This window comes from Scardinius erythrophthalmus, assembly GCF_964197995.2.
Source record: "Scardinius erythrophthalmus genome assembly, chromosome: 5".
NCBI lineage: Eukaryota > Metazoa > Chordata > Actinopteri > Cypriniformes > Leuciscidae > Scardinius > Scardinius erythrophthalmus.
Genome location: NC_138225.1, coordinates 30,021,662 through 30,036,982, shown reverse-complemented (window position 1 = coordinate 30,036,982; position 15,321 = coordinate 30,021,662). Strand labels below are relative to the sequence as shown.

The following is a 15,321-nucleotide window of genomic DNA, read 5'->3' as shown; positions in this document are numbered from 1 at the left end:
TTTTTTTTAAATTACAGACACGCTAAGGAAGAAGTTGCTGAAAGAAAGGAGTGTTTTTTTTTTTAGCACATGATGAATGAGTTTTGTAAAAAATTATATATTTAGTTAAAATCATGGTAGTTACCAAGTACGTAGGCTAACTCAATTATTGAGTTATAACTTTATATGTAAGCACATGTTCGAATAAATTATAAAGCTATAGCGGAGGATTTTTTACTTCCTGGTGGATCACCTATACTATTGGTCCTCCTAATTGTCAATCATTCTGGTGAATCAATCAAACTTTTCAAAAAGTGGAGAGGGCGGGTCTTCTAAAATTCGGAAAGATCCTCCGCTATACATTTAATATAAAAATTCATGTCAAAAATGAAAATGCAGATCGTAATTATATCGTGAACGAATGTTTGCCAGCAAGCACATTATACTACTCTTTTTATTTAAAAAAAAAAAAATATATATATATATATATATGCGGTTTTTTGTTTTTTTTCAGAATGTACATACGACAGGGAACAATCAACAAAGACTCTACCATTGAGACTAACACAAAGTTTGAATTTGAAAAGAAATAAAAAAGAAAGGGAAAAAAGAAAAAGAGGAGAATGTAGGCTGTTAGCGCTTGTCACAACTAGTGTGTTCCTATCCTATCCCTATTCCACCAGTTTTCATTGGCTGTTCAAAGGGGAGGGGAGCAAAGCTTCCAGCGTTAACCGTTTGCTGTCAGAGGACATTGCTTGCTGAGTTCGTCCTTAGACCTGTCAGTTAGAGGATGAATCATGATTCTGCACTATGCTAGACCGGTGGTTTCACTCATTCGGAGCAGGAGTGTAAATGTTGCCATTTCCAGGCTATATCATGCGGATAAAGTTGCAACAGTGGGCTCGCAGCCCGACTCACAGTCTACGGTTTTTCAGGTAGGCCACGTATGAAGCCTTGGACTCAAGTTACTGCAGCCAGCCGGCAGTGGGGGATGCATCTGCTGTGGCAGTTGTGCATGTCTTTGTGCACTTATTTAAAGAGACAATGACATAGTTCGTATAATACACACAATAGACGAGTAAACTTTTATTTGCACCTTGCACTAACCGGTCAGATATGTTACTATATACTTTAATTATATGTTTCTGCTTTTAATACATATATAATATACAGTATGCTAAAATATTGTTATTTTGTCACCACTGACTGTGAACTGTCTGATGATGATGAGTCTGGTGACATTAAACCATTCTATATTAAACCATACTTAAGATTTCAGTCACGTTCTGATTATTTATATTATGAACTTTGAATATGGTAATTTACTAACTAGAAATCTTTCACATTGTAGGAAAATTATGAGCGAATGCAAGCACTTGTGAAGGAGTTGAAGGACAGAGCAGAGAGGATCAAACTTGGTGAGCAAGTTGAAAGTATTTACTGTGATACCACTAAACACAGCCTATGAAACCAGTACATAGGGGTAGTTTATGGCAGCTTTAGCACATTTCCTTGCACCAGTGTTTACAAAACATTGCCGTTTTCAAAGGTGGAGGAGAAAAAGCGAGAAACCTACACACATCCAGAGGAAAGCTCCTGCCTCGGGAACGCATCGACAGACTGTTGGATCCTGGGTAAAAACAAATGTCATCATTACAATGTTGTCCATTCAGACTGTTTTCATGCTGAACTTGTTTTTTTTTTTTGTCTGAATGCAGATCTCCCTTTCTTGAGTTTTCCCAGTTTGCTGGTTATCAGTTATATGGTAAGGAGGAAGTTCCTGCAGGAGGCATAATCACTGGTATCGGTCGAGTCTCAGGGTGAGGAACATACAATTAAATCAACAGCCCCTTTCACACAATAAAGCCAGTCAGTCAGTTAGCAGATTTACTTTTCTGGCGAATGCACAAATGTGCTGTTCACACAAACGACTTTGTTCCGTCTTTTTACCAATAGATACCGTTTACACATCAGTACCAAAGTACCGGTAAACTCTGTGATGTCAATCATCGGAATTTACCTTTAAAAAACTGCAATGTTCTCTTCATCCGCCTGGATGAGAAGCGCTTTAGTTTCACTTTCTACTTCTGAGTGACATGCATAGGGGGATGATCACATAGAATGCGTTTTTGCTCTTAAAAACACATGATGTATAATACTGTAGTTACTAACAGTTACTAGTGCACTATACTATATGCAGCGCAGCGATCAGACGTCCGTCTAGCGCATGTTTACATAGATGTGCTCATACTGGTAATCCTATTCTTTGTTCAAACACACCATCACACTGGGAATTTACTGGTAATGTTACAGCTTCTCATAGCAGAAAATTGCTAGAACAGATTTATTTGTATTTTTGAAAAGGTCCTGTTCACACACATGATCTCTAAATGGTAATTTACCAGTAAAGACTGCATGTGGGAAAGGGGCTAGTATGCATGCATTGATAATGCTGTGCAAGAGTTAATGGTTTATATATCCTGCCTGTGTACCTCACAGGGTGGAGTGTATTATAGTTGCGAATGATGCTACTGTCAAAGGTGGGACCTATTATCCGGTTACTGTGAAGAAGCACCTGCGTGCCCAAGAGATTGCGCAGCAAAACCATCTACCATGCATATACCTGGGTGAGTTCTTTCAGAGGTTTCAAATTCAGTACAGAACAACATTTTTCTATGCTTTCATTTGTTATGTTAGGTGTTGAGATGCACTCTGATCTGATTTTCTATAGTGGATTCTGGAGGAGCCAATTTACCCAGACAGGCCGACGTGTTCCCAGACAGAGATCACTTTGGACGCATCTTCTTCAACCAGGCCCGCCTTTCCTCGGAGGGAACTGCACAGGTCTTTTTTTTATGTGAAATTTCTATTTACATATTAGCCTGTGGTAGTCAACCCTCAGTAACTGTTGATTTTATTGAAGAACGTACAGGATCCGAATCTTGGATCTTCTGGAATCAGTAGTTTAATTTAATATATCAACACTATCAGTTTCTGTTAAAGAGTCATGAAACCCCCTGTTTCAGCAGCAGTCAGTTCTCAACACAGTTTTAAAAAAATTCTACAAAAGTGAGTGTGGTTACGCTGCGGAGTGGAAGGGAAAGAGGGGAGACTTCCAACACAGCAACGGCTTCTGATTCAGACAGTTTTGTTTCGCTCTCATTAAAAGCATCACAGCTTCCCACAAATGCATGCTGCAAAGTACCATTACATGCAACAAAATATACACATGGTTTTGTAAGCCCACAGTAAATTACACTAATATATACATATTCTGTGACAGTTAAAATTGAATGCACAGCCATTCGCATTTGTTATCTGCATTGAAAATTTCTATCTATCTATATATATCTATTTCTATATACTGTATCTATATATATATATATATATATATATATATATATATATAAATTACAGCATTTTTATAAGCCGTTTGATCGGTTAAAGGGCCGTAAAGTCGGGTTACACTCAACAGTGTGGATGAATCGCGTTTTTTCGAAGATTCAGGATCTATTGAGGAAAACTTACCCAGAAACTCTTGCAAAGCGAAAACAAACACTTGTTTTTGATCCATTAATGCATCACTCACTTACTCTATGCGATCATCTCACTGTTAGAAAACTAATTTAAACCCAGAAGCTGAAAATAGCGCAAAAAGGTTTAAAAAATAACTAGTTTTCTCCTATAATCAAAATTAACGGATGGTAGCATTGACTTCTATGATGTACATGCATAACTGTTAAAAACTCAGAAAATTTGGTTTAGTGTTTCATGACCCTTTAATAAAGAAGTTTTTAAAAAAAAAAAAGCGTTGTCATAAATGCAGAAAAAAGTTTCCTTTTGCTTAATTGTATATATTACAATGTGACGCTTTTGAAACAAAAAGGCTGAGAACCATTGATACTTATAAGCCATTTGTGTATATATAACCATAAGCGAATATAAAATGTCGTTTGGTAATTGACATGTCATATAGCAGTTTGCTGCTTTCATACGTCTGTCTCAATGGGAGCTGATGCATCGTGATACATCAATTTTACCTGTTATCTTTCAGATTGCTGTTGTGATGGGCTCCTGTACTGCAGGCGGAGCCTATGTGCCTGCGATGGCTGATGAGAGCATCATAGTGCGCAAACAAGGGACCATTTTTCTGGGTGGACCACCACTGGTATGTGTTAATGTCCCCAGGAGTGCAGTATGACTGGCTGCTAATGTTTAGCAATGGTAAAAGTCCATCTGTGTATTTAACAGGTAAAAGCTGCTACAGGTGAAGAGGTGTCTGCTGAAGACCTGGGAGGTGCAGACCTTCACTGCAGGTTAGAGAAACACTTGTATTTTCACATAAACACTTGTTTTGAGCTTGATTGGCCTTATGGGTTTTTCAACATTTGTGTCTCTTCAGAAAGTCAGGTGTAACTGATCATTATGCCCTGGATGATAATCATGCCCTTCATCTAGCTCGAAAAGCCATACGGAGCTTGAACTACAAGAAGAATCTTGATGTGAGGACACAGCTGCACTCCTGATAGATGTTCAATCTGTCTGATTTTTCTTTTATGACTTGATGCTGATCGTCTTGAACTTGCCCCACTGTTCATAAGGTTACCGTGGAACCTCCTGAGGCTCCTCTGTTTCCTGCCGATGAGCTATATGGTATTGTGGGGGACAACCTCAAACGCAACTTTGATATTCGAGAGGTATTGGTCACTTTATCACTGGAATTCAAGCCTATTCAAATGTTGCCTCAATAGATAGAACTTAAAGGCAATTATGAATTTTAGGTTATCGCTCGTATTGTTGATGGCAGTAAATTTGATGAATTCAAGGCATTCTACGGAGACACACTCATCACAGGTGGATGTTTTTTTTTTTTTCATTAATCATTAATCGTTATTTTTGGATTTCGGCATTGATTTCTTACTTCCTTTGTACTGGATTTCTTCATTTGCTTTTAGGTTTTGCACGGATATTTGGCTACCCTGTGGGAATTATTGGCAATAACGGTGTGCTGTTCTCAGAATCTGCAAAGAAGGTGTGCATCTCCTGATCATTGTTCTGACTTTTCATGCATAAAGTTCATGAGAATAATGTCTTTTGCACTATAGACTCTGAGCACGATCACTTCCGCATTTAACCTCAGTGGCCTACGCAACTTCTGGTGCAGCGCACTGTGTATGGAAACTGAGAAAAAAAATCACTTCACATAAAATTGAAAATTCATAATTTACTCAGCCTCTTGAATTAATTTTTCAAGCCCAAGTAGCAGCATCTTCCAGATTGCTCCATTTTCCATACAATGAAAGTGGATAAACTATATATTTTGAAATGATTACTAGAAATTTCTGGAAACATGTTTTCAGAATCTTTTTTTGTTGTTGTTGTTTAATAGGCAACTCATTTCATTGAGCTTTGCTGTCAGAGAAACATTCCACTCCTCTTTCTTCAAAATATCACAGGTCTGTATTATGCATACTTCATCTGAATGTATACATTTAATGTTACAAAACAGTGCTCTGATTCTGAACGAGTCAGCATAGAAACATATTAGGGATGCAACTAAATGAAAATTCTTGTGAATATAATGAATATAAACCGAATTTTCGCAATTTTCACCATTACATAAATTAAATAGTAAAAATCACATTTTGACTTGTCTTGCTTTTCAAAGAAAAAATAATAATTACAAAACTACTATTTAAAAATATTTAACATTGAAAATTTACATTTCAACATGTAAACATTTATTTAACATCTTTTGTTGCTTGATTAACATTAATGACACAGACAGGTATTTAAGGCTGCTGTCACTTTAAGACCGAATGCTTGGATCTACTAGTAATACAGTATACTGACACATATCCGTTTTTCACTGAGCGGTTAAGCCATAACCGACTGTATTTACGTAAGATACTACACATGATAGGCATTTTGACAACTGTGTCTGTATTTGACCATTCAGGCACAAAGAGAAGTTTATTTGGGATTGCGTGCTGTCTGAGAGAATGCTTTTGGTGCGTGAGACCGCAACTTCTTTTTTCACAACTTCTGTGCATAATAACTTGATAAACTCTTTTTGAAGATCCTCGTTAAATGTACACGTTTCTTTGACATCTTCGTGACTTGAATTAAACTTTTTGCAGATGCACCCCTCTAGACAATTCAGCAGAACAGTGTCTGCAAACGGCAATTTTTGCGTCTTTCCCGGACACTTTAAAATGCTTCCACACTGATGACATGTTTGCTGCATTCATAAAGCATGCGCGCCTCAGGCTCTCACTTTATGCTGGTTGCCATTTTATCAAGTCATCAAAAATGCCATTTTTCATTCAAATTGATTCACTCTTTTCACTTATTCGGTCGAACATCGAAAGGTTTTCAGCTGAATAATTTTGGTTGCCGAACATTTGGTGCATCCCTTAAACATATATGTTTGCCTAGTGAAATTGCTACTGCCATACACTCATGATGTTCTCTGTTACTCTTTTTATCAGGCTTCATGGTTGGCAGAGAGTATGAAGCTGGAGGTATTGCTAAAGATGGAGCTAAAATGGTGACCGCTGTAGCCTGTGCCAATGTGCCTAAGATTACCGTCATCATCGGAGGATCGTATGGTGCGGGAAACTATGGCATGTGTGGAAGAGCCTATAGGTAAGCGTTATTAATAGTGAACATTATTTCCTAGACTTGCACCTGCTCAAAGGTACAGCACTAAAAACATGCTCAAGGCATCCAGTTGACGTCAGAACGTAGTGCTGGGCAATAAAACGGTATCGGTATTTATCGACGGTACACCATTGTCGGTAATAAAAAAAAAAAAAAAAATTCGATATAGTGCTCTATTTTCATTAAAATGAGCACATTGCCTGAAGATCGTAGGGGCCGTTCACATATCGTGTCTAAAAACGTGTGGAAAGTGCGGCTGTGCCGCTGTCTGCTTCTTTTCAAAGCGTTTGCGCTCCCGTGGCGTCTGTCGTTTCTATGCAACCATGAACTGCGCTCTCCACATCCTGTTGACTGAATGTGCGTTCCATTCGACCGTAAGTGGACTGCGAAGTTAAAAATGGCGCGACCACCACAATGTTGCCCAACATCAAATGTCAAACGTAATGAAAGCGGAACGAAACTGCGCTACTCATTATGTTGTGCTTCACGGACCATTTATCAGTTTGGACCAATGTCAGTGCAGCGCGAGCCGATCTTATTCAAGTGACATGTTACTACGCAGCGCTAAGAGATCCAGTAAAGAAATCATTTGAATTCTCCACTGAAGTAATAACATCGCTGTGAGATCTAGTGAGAAGCATTCAAACTTCTCTGTTATTAACGGATCAAACAGCGCTGACGTGGAAACCAGGAGAAACATTGTGCCATGAATGAACTCGTTATAGGCTTAAAGTCCACAGATCAGCAACATTCACCATGGATTTAATGTCGTAACACTGACTGTAACCATGGAAGTTTGGCAGGAATAGTAAAATGCTTTCAAGTACGACATCTTTTTCCAACACTTCAAAACTCAAATATTATTAAATCATATGTTATTTATTTTTTAATGTGATGACCAAAACATTATTTATTCATCCTTCAAAGATTACCCCATTAATAAAACTAAAAGTTTCAGATGTAGAAAAAAATAATTTCTCTTTTAATAAATAATAAATTTTAAAAAATTCAAGGAAATTTCTCTGCCATTTCTTTTTCTTTGCTGTATTGAAAACGTACCGAATCGTGACACCACTGTGTTGTATCGAACCGAACCATGAATCTTATGAACCGTTACACCCCTACTTATTACAGATGTTGATCTACCTCAAAGTTTGCCTCGATTGTTCTGTTTACACTTTTACATTGCTCACATTGTAACATTTTAAGTTCAAGAGTTTCTTTAACACTTACTTTTTTTATCTTAATATAAGACATAAAGAAGATATTTTTGTTCACATATTATTTTGTTTTTGACTGCTAAAACTAATATAATTTGTTGTTTGCCTTAATAACGTGGATAAAAAAAAAACTGGTTTAAATTCAAACTTTTCTACTTGTCTTTAAAAAAAATAAAGTTATAAAAAATATCAATAATTATCGATACTGAACGATATGAAACATTATACATTATTGTGATCATTTTTTTAGCTATATCGCACAACCCTAGTTGACCCTATGTGCACCTTGCAGCCCCAGGTTCCTGTACTTGTGGCCTAATTCACGCATCTCTGTGATGGGAGGAGAGCAGGCAGCCACTGTGCTGGCAACCATAACTAAGGATCAAAAAGCCAGGGAAGGAAAAGAGGTAAGAATCAAACAGAGGAAATTTACTTCATCTTTTATCAATCTTAATACATCTAGGGCTTGTTTTCTTTCTCTTACAGCTTATTTTTTCTGAGAGTTTTAAAAAACGTTTGTTTCTGAGAAAAGCATATAGATTATGTATCTCAAGTAAATAATCTGTTTATTTACTTTAAATCCAGTTTACCCCAGAGCAGGAAGCTGCAATGAAAGAGCCAATTATCAAACGCTTTGAGGAGGAGGGAAACCCATATTATTCCAGTGCCAGGTAACTAGATATACATGTAGATATGTATGTTGCCAGGGATGCAAACTTGTCATCTTTCAGCGAAATTTAGCATTTTTAATCCAAAATAGGTCATTTGTGTAATTCGTATGGATCCGATGTAGTCACAATGTAAATAAGAGATTCATTGTGCAGTACTGTATGTAGTATGGCTGCACAATTAATCACAATGAAACCACATGCGATTTGGCAAAGGCTGCGATTATTTTATGTGCAGCTTGTCTGTGCAGATCAGTAGTAAATGCTGCTCGAATGAAGGAAAAAAGAAAGTTCCCTTCATCTAAATGGCATGAGACTTTATGACTTTTCCTACACTCACTATAATAGTCGAGTCCCAAAATAGATAAATAGCCCTGGATAAGATGCAGTAGGCATTTTTGAGGAAAAGTACTTCAAGTGTTGTTTCTATATGATTTTTAGGTGCTGAATCCATTTCTGCCGTATAACAAGTTGTAAACATCACTGTTTTGGCATAAACAATAAAAACAAAATGGCTGCCAAAAAAATAAAATGAAAACGTTTTAATGCATTTATTGCAGTTTAAACATTAAACATTAGAACTAAACTATGCATTCTCAGAATATTTAAACATGTAAACAATGAAAAAACAACATTAACATGGAAGGGACAGTTTTTAATGGCTGCTGGAATTATGCCAAGGTACCAAGGTACACTGGGAAGCATATATCAGTGGAAATATGCAATTATGCCCAGCCCGAAGGGGGGGGACTTGGAATACACATGACCCCAGGGGGCTGCATATTGAGAATCACTGGGGTGTCCAGCCGCAGGTGGAATATTTCAAACCCAGGGGTGGCAAGGTGGCTTGCCGAGGGAAAGACACATGCTCAGAGAGGCTTACAGTGCACTACACACGTGGGGGTCGCCCAGAGGCTGTGTTAGGTGTCGCCCAGCCTGCAGCTCTACAGATGTCTGTTAGCGAGGCGCCATGCGCTAGAGCCCAAGAGGATGCCACACTCCGGGTGGAGTGGGCCGTCACACCAAGGGGGCATGGTCGACCTTGCTGCTGGTAAGCCAAAGCAATGGCGTCCACTATCCAGTGAGACAACCTTTGCTTGGAGAGAGCCTTTCCCTTCAGCTTCCCACCATGGCAGACAAAGAGCTGGTCTGAAGTCCTGAAACAATGTGTTCTGTCTACGTAAGCATGGAGGGCGCGTACTGGACAGAGCAGTGCCAAGGCTGGGTCTGCCTCCTCCAAGGGCAGCGCTTGCAGGTTCACCACCTGGTCTCGAAAGTGTGTGGTGGGAACCTTGGGCACATATCCAGGCCGGGGTCTCAGGATCACGTAAGAGTTAGCCGGTCCAAATTCCAGGCACGTTTCATCAACCGAAAATGCCTGCAGGTCCCCTACCCTCTTGATGGAGGCCAATACAACCAGGAGCACTGTCTTCATTGACAGGAACTTAAGCTCCACTGATTGCAGAGGCTCAAAGGGAGCACTCTGCAGAGCAGTTAAAACCACTGAGAGGTCCCAAGAGGGAACAAGAGGAGGGCGAGGAGGATTCAGTCTCCTCGCTCCTCTCAGGAAACTGATGATCAGGTCGTGCTTTCCAATGGACTTACCATCAACTGCATCATGATGTGTGGCAATGGCGGCACCATACACTTTCAGGGTGCAGGGAGACAACCTTCGATCCAACCCTTCTTGCAGGAAGGAAAGCACGACACTGATCGGGCCTTTCGTGGGTTCTTGAAGTTTAGAAGAACACCAGTTGACGAAGAGGTTCCACTTCAACGCATAGGCATGTCTCGTGGACGATGCTCTAGCGGAAGTGATGGTAGCCACCACCGCTGGTGGTAGGGTACTCAAACCTGCCTCGTACCTTCCAGGAGCCACACGTGGAGGTTTCAAAGATCGGGACGAGGGTGCCATAGGGTGCCCCGTCCCTGAGAAAGCAGGTTCTTTCTCAGAGGAATTGGCCAGGGAGGTGCTGTCGCGAGGAGTATTAGTTCTTGAAACCAGGTGCGGTTGTGCCAATACGGGGCAACCAAAATTACCTGCTCCTCGTCCTCCCTGATCTTGCGCAAAGTCTGCGCAAGAAGGCTCACTGGGGGAAACGCATACTTGCGGAGGCCTCGCGGCCAGCTGTGTGCGAGTGCATCCGTGCCGAGCGTGCCCTTGGTCAGAGAATAAAACAGGTCGCAGTGGGACGAGTCGTGGGAGGCAAACAGATCTACCTGTGCGTCCCCGAACTGATCCCAAATCAGCTGAACCGACTGGGGATGGAGTCTCCATTCTCCAGCGAGAGGCTGAAACCGAGACAGATCAGCTGCACGGTTCAGGTCTCCTGGGATATAAATGGCTCGAAGCGACCTCAGATGCTTCTGACTCCATATGAGGAGGTGGCGGGCGAGTTGCGACATACGGCGGAGCGCAGACCACCTTGTCGGTTGATGTACGCTACTGTGGCGGTATTGTCTGATCGGACTAATACGTGCTGACCCCTGAGCAACGCACAGAAGCGGTGCAGGGCAAGACGTACAGCCTGCAACTCGAGGCAATTGACATGCCAAAGGCGCTGGGGTCTTGTCCAGGAGCCCGCGGCAGCATGTCCATTGCACATGGTGCCCTAGCCCATTGTGGAGGCATCTGTTGATACAACAACATGCCAGGAAACTCGTTCTATGGGCACTCCAGCCCATAGAAAACTGAGGTTTGTCCACGGGGTGAAGGTCTGACGGCAGGTCGAAGTCACTGGGACTCGGAGCGTGCCGTGTTGCCATGCCCACCTCGGGACTTGATCGCGAAGCCAAAGCTGAAGCGGTCTCATATGAAGCAAACCGAGCGACGTTACTGCGGCTGTAGATGCCATATGCCCCAGGAGCCTCTGAAATAGTTTCAGTGGAACCGCACTCTTGCCCTCGAACTGACGAAGGCAAGTTAGCATTGACTGCGCGCGTGCGCTCGCCTGAAGCTCCGCGCACATGGCGACCGAGTCGATTTCCATACCGAGAAAAGAGATCCTCTGCACGGAGCAGAGTTTGCTCTTCTCCCACTTGACCCGAAGGCCCAGACAAATTAGGTGCCAGAGCACTAGGTCCCTGTGTTCGCAAACCTTGTCTCGAGAGTGAGCTAGGATCAGCCAGTCGTCGAGAGGAACAAGGGCTGCCTCGACAACCTTTGTGAAGACGCGAGGAGACAGGGCTAGCCCGAAAGGGAGAACCGCGTACTGGTATGCCTGCCCCTCGAATTATATATACTGTATATATATATATATATATACTGGTATGCCTCATTTGCATATGTAAACATGACATTTCAAAAAACTTGTAATACAAAAAATGTCTGTCTCTATGTAAGTGAAAAACTGGAAAGGTTTTATGGTGATATCTACAACTTAAAAATTTTACCCTATCCACCTGCAGTGTTTCGGCTGTGAATAATGCACCTATTGTTTCAATAACAATTACAAGAAAATGGGACCCTTATTTCAATGTTATACGGTGGATCCTTATTCAGGAGACATTGAACTTTCTAAAAATGTGGTATAACAACTTTTCCTCAAAAATGCCTACAGGGTTACACAATCTTGAAGATTCGGACCTGACTATAAGACTCACTGAAAGAACTATAGGCCTACGAGGGAGTGGAAATGGGTTAATGAGCTAAGGAGTGAGCCTCTGCAGCCATCTACTGGTTATAATAGTCATTTTATGTCATTTTCATTTTAAAAGTGTGTTTGTTTTCCACCAGATCGCAGAAATAGTTAATTAAAGCATGGCAGGTTTTCCATGTTATTTCCATGTGTAGATCTCCTTTAAAGTGAAAATATAATGTGTCTAAAAATATTATTTAAAAAAAAAAATTGTATTGTCTGGGGTAAAAAATACAAATTTTATGCCACAGAGGGTTAAAGGGGGTGCGTTACAATGGAAATTGGGTTGGACGGGGTGTCACATCTTTGTCACCTTTGATTTTTGCCTTAACTGTGTGATGCACTACTGTTAAAAAGTTGATGTTTTTGAAAGAAGTCTCTTGCTCACCAATATTTTATATTTATATATTTTTTTTAACCAGTTTAATGCATCATTGTTGAATAAAAGTATCTATTTCTTTTTTTTTTACTAAAACAAAAAAAATCTTAACTGGTCCCAAAATTGTAATGGTAGAGTGTGTATCATTGCCAGACAACAAGGGCATATTCTTTTCTTTTTCTTTTTTTCTACTCCCTGTGCCATGTCTGTTTTTAACTTTTGTTGCACTTCCTCTAACTATCCAGATTGTGGGATGATGGAATCATTGACCCCGCCGACACTCGCCTTGTCCTGGGCTTGAGTCTGAGTGCTGCTCTCAACGCCCCCACACAGAAAACTCGCTTTGGTGTCTTCAGAATGTAAATCTGGTTTTGTAGAGATTAGACATTTAGATTTAAATCAGTTTCCTCTGTCTTCTGGGCAGTACACACTAACTTTATAAACTTGTTTTGTCTTTGTATGTTTGACAACATTAAAATCTGTAAAGCCAATCATTGAGTGTTGTGTCTCGTATTCTCAAAGATTTACTTGTTGTTTTGTACTCTTGATATGTAGGACAGTACATCACATAATATTGGCTGGTGTAAGAACAGAAAAGTAAGCGCATGTTTTGTATGTTTTTTTTTTGTTTTTTTAAGGTAGAGGCATTAAGTGTGCCTGTATTTGTTTAGGGTTTTTTTAACAATTATCTGGTTTTACAATTCTCTACATCTCTTTTATGGGCCATTTACACTACATAGTTTTTAACCATAAACTGAACTTTTTGTGCATTGTGGCCATTCACGACAACGGCATTTTAGGGGCCTGAAAACGCAAACTTTTAAAATCAGGTTTCAAAGTGCACGTGCTTGAAAAAAAATACCGTAACTGTCTGTGAAAAGTGTAGTTTTTCTTTACAAAGTGACCTCGCCATCTACTGGCCTGGCATGCACGATACAGCGTTTTTAGTTTTTGCAGCTCCATGTGAACGGGGATCATTTTGACAAAAAAATGAAGGAAAAGGAAAAACTTTTCCGTTTTTAGTACATCATTGTCGTGTAAACATACCTTAAGTATACTGTTAGTTAAAGTCAAAGGTATTGTTTATGTAGATTACATCACTGCTATTTAACAAAACTATTACAAAATCAATCATATATATATATTAATTCAGTTTACTTAAATTCAGCGTTCTCTCTGGAAATCACCATACAGCACTGTGAACATCAGTTTCAGTGTAATTTTAGTATTATTTATTTGATTAAATTTTTAGTTTAGGTTTTAGTAAATCTTATGTGCTTTTCTCATTTTGTTAAAATATTTCTACATACATAGCTTTATATTTATTAATTTTTTTTTTGTAATTTTAGTACTTCAAAATTATTTCAGTTAGTTGCTAAAGCAACATTTCTATTTTTTTATGCAATATATTTTATTTCAATGAACAAAAACTAGTTTTAATAGTTTGTTAACAACACTGTAGGAGACATATTAAACAACAGAAATTATGAAAAGGTTTATTTGTTGAAAAAAATATAGTGATAGTTTAATTTTAAAACAAGCATTTAAGTTACTTCATGTGAGTTTACAAAAGGACATAACAGATGGAGATCATCTCATGATTGTACACTAACTTTGTGTACAGAGACAAAATGGTCATATCCAGACAATATGAGGAACCGCAAATGTGTTGTGTTTGATACATTAACCTGGAGAGAAAAGAAAGAAAAAAAATCTGAGATCTTGGTTTTGAGTGTCTTACTGTATCTGGAGACTCAAATCTTTGAGATGTAACTCACAGAAATATCATTGGCCTGTAGGCTGCCCTCTGTTTGCTCAAACTCTGAAACAAACCATATTCGCGTGAACAAAACTCAAAAGATTCGAGGAAGGAAAGTAAATAACATGTTTTCAGACCTACCTGTGTCTGCAACCGCTTCAAATTTATCAGCATCCTCTGATGTGCCCTTTTCTATTCTCAGCCTTTTAACTGAAATGAAATAGAAATGTGAAGACATTACAATGTGTTATTATTACCATATTAGAGACAGATAACGTTGCATATGAATGCGTGCGTTTATAGGGTGTATTTACTGTTGTAGCTGTGAATGGAAACAGTGAAAATGTTCATGTTATCTGGAAAGCGGATGATAAACTCTTGCGGAAACATGCCAGTTGAAATCCAGAACGTCTCTGTTTTTCTATAGAAATAAATCAAATGCATCGGTTACAACAAGTGTTGTAGTAACATTAAGTTAGCTAAGTTAGCTGTTTTTTCTTCCAGCAATCTACAGACCCGTCGATAATGTTCTCCGGTGGATGATTCTCATCGCTTGATATAGCCAGCACAACCTGGGCTCCGTATGAACTTAAAGCAGCATCCAGCATTATGAACTTTAGATATTATTTACAGGTAGATATATGTCAGAGGCAAGGATTTTCACATTGAGGCAATCCGAGTTGCCAAGCAACATGCAACGTTAAGCCCGATGTGTCTCTGACTCATTTCCGCGAATCGGTTCATGCGAACAGTTTGTTTTAAAGAACCGGTTCAAAAGCAAATTCAGCTGTTATATTTTTTCATGACGTATTTTACTTAGTGTTCAACTGTCTGTGACAGTAGCAATATGCATAATGCATCAGTTCGTTTTAGCCGTGATTCGGATCATAAACAAAGTAATTTAGAAACGTATAGCCTACTGTAAACAGTTTTTTTGCACAGAACCCACCAGCCAAATCCGCGGTTCACTCGAACCGCTGCTCGGTTCATTATCGAACGGTTCATTATTCTAGTG

At 39.5% G+C, this 15,321-nt stretch overlaps 3 protein-coding genes across 3 annotated transcripts in view; 2 read left to right on the top strand and 1 right to left on the bottom strand.

The window, feature by feature from the left end:
- Positions 1-670: 670 nt before the first annotated feature.
- On the top strand, positions 671-14,241 carry mccc2 (methylcrotonyl-CoA carboxylase subunit 2). Its single transcript, XM_081365001.1, has 17 exons — positions 671-914; positions 1,331-1,397; positions 1,529-1,613; positions 1,698-1,799; positions 2,479-2,606; positions 2,711-2,823; positions 4,034-4,147; positions 4,231-4,295; positions 4,382-4,481; positions 4,581-4,676; positions 4,761-4,833; positions 4,935-5,011; positions 5,369-5,435; positions 6,471-6,627; positions 8,155-8,269; positions 8,448-8,533; positions 12,793-14,241. The coding sequence occupies exons 1-17, from the start codon at positions 777-779 to the stop codon at positions 12,908-12,910; spliced, it is 1,701 nt and encodes a 566-aa protein (XP_081221127.1). The 5' UTR covers positions 671-776; the 3' UTR covers positions 12,911-14,241.
- Positions 14,020-15,321, bottom strand: part of hspb11 (heat shock protein, alpha-crystallin-related, b11) — a 1,308-nt gene continuing 6 nt past the window's right edge. Inside the window, exons 1-5 of the mRNA XM_081365003.1 lie at positions 14,823-15,321; positions 14,621-14,727; positions 14,448-14,516; positions 14,326-14,369; positions 14,020-14,235 (exon numbers count right to left, since the gene is read on the bottom strand). The exon at positions 14,823-15,321 is cut by the window's right edge and continues 6 nt beyond it. Of these exons, the coding sequence (XP_081221129.1) occupies positions 14,143-14,235; positions 14,326-14,369; positions 14,448-14,516; positions 14,621-14,727; positions 14,823-14,914 (405 nt within the window). The 5' untranslated portion in view covers positions 14,915-15,321 and the 3' untranslated portion in view covers positions 14,020-14,142. The remainder of the gene's footprint in view (positions 14,236-14,325; positions 14,370-14,447; positions 14,517-14,620; positions 14,728-14,822) is intronic.
- smn1 (survival of motor neuron 1, telomeric) overlaps positions 15,126-15,321 on the top strand; it is a 6,522-nt gene continuing 6,326 nt past the window's right edge. Inside the window, exon 1 of the mRNA XM_081365002.1 lies at positions 15,126-15,321. This exon is cut by the window's right edge and continues 145 nt beyond it. The gene's annotated coding sequence lies outside the window, so the exon portion shown is untranslated.

Excerpts from the sequence above, each read along its gene's own strand:
- mccc2 (XM_081365001.1), top strand. The coding sequence starts at position 777 with ATGATTCTGCACTATGCTAGACCGGTGGTTTCACTCATTCGGAGCAGG. Across the intron at positions 4,482-4,580 it reads ACTACAAGAAGAATCTTGAT|GTTACCGTGGAACCTCCTGA; the intron begins GTGAGGACACAG and ends ACTGTTCATAAG. Across the intron at positions 5,012-5,368 it reads TCTCAGAATCTGCAAAGAAG|GCAACTCATTTCATTGAGCT; the intron begins GTGTGCATCTCC and ends GTTGTTTAATAG.